Here is an 11,666-nt window from a genome sequence, read left to right as displayed (position 1 = left end):
ACTATTGGTGAAACTTATAAATTAAACCTAATATTGTGCTTATACTTGGATTCTAGTGCTAACTCTAATCTGTAATCCTAACTAACTGGTAACCTACGCTTACCATAAATTCTATGCTCAAAGCATTCATACAGAAGCCGCTACGACTGGACCTAAACGCTATCTAGATAGTCTATATAGAAACGATAAAGGATTATAAGGCAAACTAAACGTGAGTAAGACATTTAACCTATAAACTGTACAAGATTACTCAGATTATTATACATCTATTGGAAATTATTATTATTACTATAAGTTAAATATGTATATCATTCATAGGCAAATTATATTCTCCCTCTACATTGGATCGTGCGTTTTATTCGCTTCCGGCGGAGAATTATAATTGTGGATATCGCCGTTGAATTAAATTCAACAAAATATAATTTGCGTTTATCGGTGACTATTGGTTCGGTTAATAATGTCCGGTCGCGGTCCGAAGTCAAACGGCAAAGCTAGTAAGAGTGGTCGGTCGGAAGCCAATGATAAGTTGGTTGATAACGGTGTCAATTCTGGTGATAAAAGTGGTGCTGTGGCTATGCGGGATGAACCGGAAGAAATTATCGAAGGGCAATCATGCAAGAGCTGCAGAAGTCCAGATACGGAGAATATGGTGCAATGCGATACGTGTGACGGATGGCATCACTACGACTGCGTTGGAGTTACCGATGAAGTTGCGAACGAGAGCTGGAGTTGTACCAACTGCAAAACAGCAAAATGGATCCAGCAAACAAAGTCAACATCAAACGATAACTCAACGGCGCATGTTGTCGGCAGGAATCAGCACGTTCGCAATCGTGCTTCCTCGGTAAAGGAGGGCACCGCAACTCAACACCTATCAACAAAAGAGAGAATCGAATCTGCTCATTCAGACCCGGTAGCAGTATCCGATTCAAAGCGGCAGACGCGGCGGAATTTTCAGAAAGAGCAGCTTCTCGTACCGCAAGTAGAGGGCGTACCAGCCATCGAGCTGGAGAAGGCGCAATCAGAGATCTCGTGTACCTCATCTAAAAGGTCAGCGCGAGCCCGTGCTAAGTTGCAGTTGCAAAAACTACAGGAAGAGCAGGACTTTGAAAAGCAGCAAGCGGAGCGTCGACGTGTGGCAGAGCAACAAGAGGCGGAGAAGCATAAACAATTTTTAAATAAAAAGTATACGATCCTGGAAGAACTGGCTAGTACCAAAGGATCGAGTCGCTGTTCCAATGGCAGTTTCTCTAAAAGTCGCGTAGAGGATTGGGTGTCCGCGGGGCATGCCCAAATAAATCCTGCCCAGGAGATGCAACCTGAACAATCTCAAATACAACGAGAGCCAGTGCAACAGCAGAATCGCATACGCTTCCAACCCGGGAAACCTCGTCAACGTGAAGAAATGTGTACCCCACTCCCTCCGTTAAATTCGGAAATAGGTTGTCGGTCGACCGAGGAGTGTTCACGATGCTTTAATCCCACCATACAACCACAGTCCACACAAATTCAGCCGAACCGGGCACAAATGCCCCCCATGAATTCAACGGCCCTGGGTAATCGACCCAGTAACACAGTAGGCCACGTCAATAGTACGATGGACGAAGATGCTCTGTTACACCATCTAAGCATTACCGATGAACAGCGGGAGGGGCAAGATCCGTTCCAGCTTTCTCGCTCCCAAATTGCCGCAAGGCAAGCAGTCTCAAGAGACTTACCCACGTTCTCCGGAAACCCGGAAGACTGGCCCATCTTCTTATCCATGCTAAATAGCACGACTGCTATGTGTGGATTTACAGAAGAGGAAAACATTGTGCGACTACAAAAGAGCCTGAAAGGGAAAGCATATGAAGCCGTCAAGTGCAGGTTAATGCATCCCGGGAATTTCAACGGAATAGTCGACACACTAAAAATGTTGTATGGTCAGCCGGAAATCATCGTACATTCGTTGATTGAAAAAATCAGTTGTCTGCCTGCTGTTCGTGAGGAGAAACTCGAGACTCTAGTCGATTTTGCAGTAAATGTACAGAACTTTTGTGCTACGGTCGAGTCGTGCGGCCTTGAGGAATATATGTTCAACGTGAGCCTACTGCATCAGCTCGTCGGCAAATTATCATCGAATATAAGACTTAGCTGGGCCCAATACCGGAGAACACAATCGAAGGTCAATTTAGCAACATTCAGTGCATGGTTATACTCCCTTGCGGAAGCCGCGAGTTCCGTTACGTTTCCTTACCAAACGACACCAACACGAACTGAGGTTCGTAAAACCACCAAAAAAGAAACATACCTCAACGCGCATTCCGAAGCGAATTCAGAATATGAAACTGATCGAAGCGACAGTCTCAAACTACCAGAAGCTACCTTCTCAGCAAATGAAAGATGTCCCGTTTGCAAAGGAATCTGCAAATCAGTTGCCACATGTGAGCGGTTTCAGGAGCTCTCCAGAGATTCCAAGTGGGCCGTAGTTCGAGAGTTTGTACTATGTCGAACTTGTCTCCGCAAACACAAGGGTAGTTGCAAGGCGAAGCCCTGCGGCAAAGACGGTTGCTCATTCCGGCACCACGAGCTGTTACACAATGATGCGACGGAACAGCTGAAAGGCACTGCAGATAAAACCGAACACGAGCAATCTCCGCAGCCCAGTACTAGCAAGTCCGGCTGCAATACTCATCAAACAACCGCCAGTTCAGTACTGTTCCGTTACCTTCCAGTGGTGCTGTACGGAGACAAACGAGCAGTGCACACATACGCCTTCCTGGACGATGGATCGGCACTTACACTGCTAGACCAGGAGCCTGCCAATGAGCTGCAGCTAGACGGGACCGTTAGCCCTCTGTGTCTTCGGTGGACTGCAGGAACCGAGCGGCATGAAGCCGAATCTCGCATCTGTAATCTCCAAATTGCTGGTGTCACTGATAAAGACAGGAAGTTCCTCATGAATGGCGTCAGAACGGTGAAAGAGCTGTTGCTGCCACAGCAAACATTGAACATGGTTGAATTGTCGCAGTTGTATCCTCACCTTCGGGGTCTGCCGATCGATTCATATAGTAACGCTCGGCCGCGGATTCTCATAGGAATGAAGCACGCCAAGCTCAGTCTTGGCTTGAAGAACCGTGAAGGCGAGAGCGGTCACCCAATTGCCATAAAAACTCGACTCGGTTGGACGGTATGCGGAGGATGGGGCTCTGAAACCAATACGAGTCTACACCACTACACATTCCACATTTGTCCTTGTGATACGAAGACCGATGACGAGCTACACCAATCCATGAAGGAATACTTCGCACTAGATAGCCTCGGAGTGGCCAAATCTGAGAAGCCGCTTTTGTCCGTGGAAGATGAGCGGGCACTATCAATGCTTCAAGCGTTGACCCGCTATAAACGTGGCCGATATGAGACCGGTTTACTGTGGCGGTACGATGACACCCGACTACCCGACAGTCGTGCAATGGCGTTGCGGCGATTTCAGTGCCTGAAGAAGCGAATGGAGAAGGATCCGGAAATGGCAAGAACACTGCAAGCGAAGATCAGTGACTACGTGGAGAAAGGCTACATTCGAAAGCTCACCACTGAAGAGGTCAACCAGAAAACGCAAAGACGCTGGTACTTGCCGATCTTTCCAGTTACCAACCCAAACAAGCCTGGGAAAGTGCGGATTGTGTGGGATGCTGCGGCAATCGCCTACGGAACATCCCTGAACTCAGCGTTGCTGAAAGGACCAGACCTATTACGCTCACTCCTTGCGATTTTACTTCAGTTCCGAGAGCGGCGCATCGGACTGTCCGGTGATATACGTGAAATGTTTCACCAGGTGCTAATCCGACCCGAAGATCAACCGTGCCAGTGTTTCTTCTGGATGAACGAGAACGGAGAGATGGCGGTGTACGTGATGCGAGTGATGACATTCGGGGCATGCTGCTCTCCAAGCACTGCTCAGTTCGTGAAAAACACGAATGCTGAAAGTTTTGCGGACAAGTACCCCGCTGCTTGCGAAGCTATCATCAAATCCCACTATGTCGATGATATGCTAGTTAGCGTGGATACCGAAGAACAAGCCATCGTGTTGGCAAAGGACGTTAGGTACGTCCATGAGCAGGGCGGCTTCGAAATCAGAAACTGGGTAAGCAACTCGAAGAAGGTGCTCACCGCGCTGCAGGAAATCGACACCGAAGAGAAGTGTCTCGACCTGTCTCCAGAGCTGGCCACAGAGAAGGTATTAGGTATGTGGTGGAACACTACCGACGATGTCTTTACATATAAGGTGGGTTGGAACCGCTACGATGCGCCTCTGCTGGAAGGTCAACGACGCCCCACAAAGCGAGAGGTGCTGCGTGTCCTAATGACCATCTTCGACCCGCTTGGTTTGGTCTCCCACTTTCTTTCGTTCCTGAAGATTCTCCTCCAAGAAATCTGGCGATCCGGCGTGCAGTGGGACGAAGAAATCGACGACAACGCGTACACAAAGTGGCAACTATGGTTGCAAGTTCTACCCCGGCTTGAACATGTTCGCGTTCCTCGGTGCTACAACTCCGGATATCCCCCAGAGAAGGCCGACGATGTACAGCTACACACGATGGTCGACGCCAGCGAGAACGGTATGGCCGCCGCCTGCTATCTACGATTCAGCAATTGCGGAACCATAATTTGCTCCATCGTCGCTGCTAAATCGAGAGTCGCACCACTAAAATTTACGTCGATCCCTAGAATGGAACTAGCTGCTGCAGTCCTTGGGGCCCGCTTAGCGCGCACCGTGGAAGAAACACTGTCTTTCCGAATCTACAGAAAAGTATACTGGTCCGATTCCAGAGATGTTCTTTGCTGGATCAATTCTGACCATCGTCGCTACAGTCCATACGTGGGCCATCGGATTAGTGAGATCATCGAAATATCAGAACCGCGCGAATGGAGGTGGGTGCCGAGCAAGTTAAACTGCGCCGACGATGCCACTAAGTGGAGTAGTTTACCAGACATGTCTTCCGATCATCGCTGGTTTAAAGGAGCCGACTTTCTCTGGCGCGCGGAAGAAAATTGGCCACCAATACCAACCATGAGTGGATCAACTGATATCGAACTGCGCCCTTCGTTTCTGGCTGTTCATACACTGTCAGAGCCTGTCATCGATGTCAGCAATTATTCAAACTGGCAGAGACTCGTTAAAATTACTGCCCTTCTTCATCGCTTCGTTTACAACTGCCGCCTTAAACATGCCAAGATATTGATTCGCACGGGACCACTTACAGCAAGTGAACTGCTCATCGCCGAGCGCTCGCTTATACGGCTCGGTCAACGGGAAATGTACCCTGACGAGATCGCTGCCCTCCAGAAAATTCAAAATTCGGACTCAAGCACAAACACCGTTTTGAAAACAAGCCCACTCTACCAACTAACACCATGGTTAGACGAATACGGAGTTATGCGCATGCGGACGCGTATTGCTGCCTGTCAGTACGCCACTAATGACGCAAAGCAGCCGGTTATTCTACACCAAAAACATCACACCACCACTCTACTAATAGCACACTACCACCTCAAATACCATCACCAAAACCATGAAACCGTCATAAACGAAATACGGCAGAAGTACCACATCGCTCATCTCCGCGCCCGTTACCAGCAAGTCAGGAAGGCCTGCCAACGGTGCAAGAACCAGCACGTTTCGCCTAGTCCACCGTTCATGGCCGATCTTCCACCAGCTCGCCTTGCTGCCTTCTCACGACCGTTCACTCATACGGGGATGGACTACTTCGGGCCGATCGAGGTCGTCGTGGGGCGAAGAATCGAAAAGCGTTGGGGAATGTTAGCCACCTGCCTGACGGTGCGAGCAATCCACATCGAGGTTGTGTATTCGCTAAGCACAAGCTCATGCATAATGGCGATTCGCAATTTCATTAACCGCCGCGGCACCCCGCAAAGAATATACAGTGACCGTGGCACAAACTTCGTGGGTGCAAATCGAGAGCTGAGGCAGCTCAACGACGCACTCAATCAACAGGAGCTGATGAAAGAGTTTGCTAGGAATGGTATAGAATGGACGTTCAACCCACCACTATCGCCGCACATGGGCGGCAACTGGGAGCGACTCATCCGCACCGTTAAAAATAACCTGGTGACAGTCTGCTCCGTGAAAAGACCATCCGACGAAGTCCTTCGCAACCTGCTATCGGAAGTAGAAAACACCGTTAACTCACGTCCACTGACACACGTGCCGATAGACGAGGATTCGGGCCCGGCGCTTACGCCGAATGATTTCTTGCTCGGCTCGTCCAATGGCTCGAAACCGCTTAGTATTCTCGACGACAGCGGTGCCATCCTTCGGCAGAATTGGTGCACGTCGCAGGTTCTAGCGAACCAGTTCTGGAAACGCTGGGTATCGGATTACCTGCCTGAGATTACTCGCCGCACTAAGTGGTTTCGTCACTCGAAACCGATCGCTGTGGGCGACATAGTTGTCATCACCGATAATAGCATGCCCCGTAACTGCTGGCCGAAAGGAAAGATCATCAATACTAAGGTTAGCAAGGATGGTCAGGTTCGTTGTGCAACAGTGAGAACAGCCAATGGAGTTTACGAGCGTCCGACATCGAAGCTCGCCGTGCTAGACGTCCGGTGCGACGGAGAGTAAGCCAACCTGGGGTTGGCGTACCCTGGGGGGAGTGTTGGCCACACTGGCCTTTCCGCACCTTCCATCAACCCATTGGTCGCGGATGCTGGAGAAATGTTGACAGTATCTTTCAACGGTGAGTCAGCATCATTCCAGCTTTGTTGACAAAGATTCTAAAAGTGCTTAAAGCTAGTTTATTCCTATTTACTATAAACTATTGGTGAAACTTATAAATTAAACCTAATATTGTGCTTATACTTGGATTCTAGTGCTAACTCTAATCTGTAATCCTAACTAACTGGTAACCTACGCTTACCATAAATTCTATGCTCAAAGCATTCATACAGAAGCCGCTACGACTGGACCTAAACGCTATCTAGATAGTCTATATAGAAACGATAAAGGATTATAAGGCAAACTAAACGTGAGTAAGACATTTAACCTATAAACTGTACAAGATTACTCAGATTATTATACATCTATTGGAAATTATTATTATTACTATAAGTTAAATATGTATATCATTCATAGGCAAATTATATTCTCCCTCTACATTGGATCGTGCGTTTTATTCGCTTCCGGCGGAGAATTATAATTGTGGATATCGCCGTTGAATTAAATTCAACACCATAGTAAGCACGACTTCCGCTGATAATACGCCTCCGAATCTCACGGCTGGTATCATTGTCCACCGTTACCAGCCGAGTCAAGGTAGACAAATTCATCGACTACTTCAAACTCATCGCCCTCGATCATTATACTACTGCCCAAGCGGTATCGGTCGGCCTCGGTTCCGCTGGCCAGCATGTACTATGTTTTAGATGTATGTACCTCTAATCCAATCTTTTCGGCTTCGCGCTTTAGGCTGGTGTACTGTTCAGTCACCGCCACAGATGTTCTACCGATAATATCCATATCGTCTGCAAAGCAGACGAATTGACTAGATTTGTTGAAGATCGTGGCCGGCGTGTTGATATCCGCTCGGTTCATGACACCTTGTAGCGCTACGTTGAACAGCAGGCATGAGAGATCATCACCTTAGATCATCACGAAGCCCTCTGTGTGATTCGAATGGACTTGACAATCGACCCGAAATTCGAATACAGCACTGTGTACCTTCCATCCTAGATTTATTCAGTTTGATGAGCTTTTTGGGCAAGCTGTTCTTGTTCACGATTTTCCATAGCTCTTTCAGATCGATGGTATCATGTGCGGCTTTGAAGTCAACGAACAAATGTTGTGTGGGAACTCTGCATTCACGGCCCTTTTGGATGATTTGCCGCAGTGAAAATGATTTGGGACAGCACTTTATGGGCGGCATTGAGAACGGTGATCGCTCGATAGTTCTCACAGTCCAACTTGTCGCCCTTTTTATAGCCCGCAGATGGAAGACGAACGGCAAACTCGCGCGAGGGGTCAGTCCCGGTGCGCTGGTTAGCATTCACGTCGAGAACTCGGGTTCAAATCCCAAACCCGGCAGAAGTCACGGATTGTCCAAGCTTTTAAAGTGACTATAAGCAAAACAAAAGAAAACAAAACAAACTCACGCGGTCACCCTTGATTGAGGCGGTACACGTGCATCACCGGTCGGAATTCCATCGCCAAAAGCTTCACCCTTCCGAGATTCCTTCGATTCCAGCACCGTGTGGGCCGTCTAGTGCGCATCATGCAATCAATCCTGCCGCATCGATGCTGCAGTACAGTAGAATAAAATCTCAGCTGATTAGTCAGTTCAGTACCCAGCTAGGTAGTAGTGTGGAGCAGCAAATGGCAATGGTTAATTTGCAATCCATTAGATTCGGTTGACAGACAGGCAGGCAAGCGATTGCGGGGGCATAAGCTTGGTTAATTCATCAGGCAACCCACTAACAACGTCGTTACACCTCGGGTCGATTATTATTCAACGGAATTCGCTCGCTAATTTTTTCGTGTGGAATCACTTATCCTACCTGGCTACCTGCCTGCATATGATAGGTACGCGCGTTTTTCCTGCTTCCGCGCTTGGGCTTCTACCGCTTTTGGGCTACGTTTTTGATATCGCCGCAAACGGCAAAGCCGCAAACGGGTGACCTTTACCTCTAATGCATTCCGCCAGGAGGTAAGCCTTTTCGCGCCATTAATTCACGCGTTCGGTTCGCCTCCTACGCTTCACTTGTTGTTGTGTTGTTCTGTTCGGTGGTTGCTTCGATGGCGCTTGCGATCGGTTGGTTGCGTTCGCCGCCGCATGCGTTTTTATTATTTGTCGATCAAGTGTTCATTTTTACTCCGCCTGTTTAGAGGCAAAATGGACAAAAAAAAACGCACAGAGGAATCTAATTTAAAGATGAACGTTTATTATTTGTCGCGCGGTTAAGTTTTAGAGACCCGCTTTTTATTGTCATTGTAATTATTTTATTGTTGGGGATGTTGGCGGTTTTTCCAGACTGCCAACTGGTGGAAACATTTAATTTGCATATTCATTACAAAGTGTCAGCACCGTTGACGGAGCTGCTGCAAACTCAAGGGCTAGGCCATGAAGCTGCATGGCAATTATTCCGAACTGCATAATAGGTACTGATCGGCTGCATAATACCGATGCAATGCTATCAATGCTGGGATGCTGAATGGAATTGTCGGGCATTAATTGCCCGGGTTGCAGGTGTAGTGCAGTCACTGTTGTACCTTAATTGAACAAGCAAGATTAAGTTTTCCATAGCTCATGCTAATCCCCTCTTCGCTTGGACGTTTTACTCAAGCTTACAAAACAAGTAATTGAAGCAATTGAAACGATGTGGTTCTGTGTAAAAGATTTGTTCAATATGCTCACTAAATGTTGTACCCCGCGGCTAAGAGTCTGAATGCCTGTAAGTTAAGCACGTTTGTCCGAGAACTCGTCTTTTTACCAGATTTTGAAACAAGTAGGGGAAGGGGGTGGTTATGCATCCGTACAAGCTGCGCCTCAAGCGCACACCCAAATCCCAACTCAAGTCCACTAGACATGGACATTATCATTCCTCCTCCTTCTCTAGCAGTTTGAAGTCGAACTCAACTCTATTGTACTCGGTCCTGGGCAAATTGTCGCCAATTCATTGAGCGTCTCGACACTCGCAGATCGGCTTCAACTTTGTTCCTGGTGCAAAGGCGATCGTCGAAGAAAACAGATTTTGCTGTACGGTCGTTTGGCATTCTTGCGACGTGGCTGGCTTAGCGTAGCCTCCTGACTTTCGCCAGCTGTACGATGGGAATCTCTCTCGATATGTAGTGCCTGCAGCTCGTGGTTTATACGCCTACGTCACACTCCGCTTTCCATTTATACTCCGCCCAAAATAGTCCGCAGCACATTTCGTTCAAATACGGCAAGGACGCGTATGTTTTCCGTAAGCAAGGGTACAATCTCCAGTCCGCAGAGTACTACCAGTCTGATTAGCATTTTGAACATCGTCAGCTTTATTCGGCGGTCTATGCTCCTTGATCAAAACATCTTGCGGAGGGTCAAATAGACTCGACTTGAATGCGTCCCCAACACTCGCTGCTCTAGCATCTTCGTCAGCAGTCGAAGCCTTGAAGTCGTTGACCTCTGCCGCATCTTTTGCTGAATACTGTTTTTGCTGTTCGTTGTCGTTCATCCGGCATCTTTACTACGTACTCAGCCCACTGTAGCCTGCCGTCAACGATCCATGCCCGTAGAGTACCACCGGGACATTAGCATCTTATAGGTCTCGAGTTTCGAACGAAGTTGCAAGCTACGGGATCGCAGCTGGTTACGTAATCCGTAGAAGGCCCTGTTGGCAGTCGCTGTCCATATTTTTACTTCACGGTTCACATGGCTGTGTCATGTCGCTGGCGTAGCAAGGCAGACAAATCCGTCGACCCATTCAAAGGTATCTCCATCTATCACCACCGTAGTTCCAACACTCGAAGGACCACCACGCTCTCTACCAGCCACCATGTACTTCGTTTTGGCAGAGTTTATGATAAGACCTATCCTTGCCACTTTCTCCTTAAGTTGCGTATACAGTTGTTCCATACCTCTACGGTCAACACCGATGGTATCGATGTCGAACCCTAGAAACATGTGATGTGACACACATGTTCTTCGGATAGTACCTTCCAATGAAATGTTGAAAAGCAAATTTGATTGCCCATCACCATGCTTCAAACCTTCTAACGTCACAAACAAGTCCGATATTTTACCCGCTGCTCTGACGCTTGATTTTAAACCATCAAAGCTATCAGCTACGCGTCAGGCTAATCAGTTTCAATTGGAAAAGCATGTTCAAGCATAACTGAATCCCCCACAGCTCAGTTCCTTTAACTGAATCGTACGCCGCCTTAAAATCTATAAACAGATGGCGAGTTTGCTAGCAGAGTTCTCGGAATTTGCCGAAGATCTGTCACAAGGTGAACATCTGATCCGTCGTGGAGCGTCCTTTTCGAAAATCGCATCGGTATTTGCCAAAAGTGGTTTCCGGCAATGGCCTCAATCTGAGAAACAGGAAGCGGAAGAGAATTTTGTATGCAGAATTGAGGAAAGTAATACCTCGGTAATTGCTGCATTCGAGTTGATGGTTTTTCAGCTTTTTCGCTCGGTCAAACAGGGTGGATCCACAGCTTGTCCATCATCCTCAATCGTCATCCTATTTCCGTTGACCGCATCATCTTGTTCACCATTCAACAATTCATCGAAATGAATGTGCGTCCACTGCTGGTTCAGGTTCTCTTCAACTCATTCACCGAGCCGCTCACCCGTGAGTACTCTGCAGCGACTCCTTCCTTAGGGTGAGGATCAGCTTTGTTCTTGATATCACATTTTGCTTATTCTCTAGGTTTTCTTTCCACTTTGCTAGAACTAGATTAAAAGCGCATTCCCAGGAATGCCGTACGAACGTGGTCAATCTGGTTCATTGAACGTTGGATAGAAGATCTCCAAGTGGCTTTGTGGATATCTGCGTGAGAAAAAAGTGCTTCGGATTACCAGGCCTCAGGAAGGTGCAAAGCTGCCTGTTGTCGTTCGTGTCGGTGTGCAGGCTTTGTGGTCCTATCACCGGTGTTCTGGCCACACTGGTGAGGCCCTCGCGCAACG

At 47.9% G+C, this 11,666-nt stretch overlaps 1 protein-coding gene across 1 annotated transcript; it reads left to right on the top strand.

Moving 5' to 3' along the window:
• Positions 1–457: 457 nt before the first annotated feature.
• Positions 458–6,099, top strand: LOC128732382 (uncharacterized). The gene is made up of 2 exons (XM_053825630.1): positions 458–6,023; positions 6,080–6,099. Exons 1-2 carry the CDS (start codon positions 458–460, stop codon positions 6,097–6,099), a joined length of 5,586 nt encoding a protein of 1,861 aa, XP_053681605.1.
• The last annotated feature ends 5,567 nt before the right edge of the window (positions 6,100–11,666 follow it).

This window comes from Sabethes cyaneus, chromosome 1 (genome assembly GCF_943734655.1).
Source record: "Sabethes cyaneus chromosome 1, idSabCyanKW18_F2, whole genome shotgun sequence".
NCBI lineage: Eukaryota > Metazoa > Arthropoda > Insecta > Diptera > Culicidae > Sabethes > Sabethes cyaneus.
This window is presented reverse-complemented; position numbering and strand designations above follow the sequence as displayed.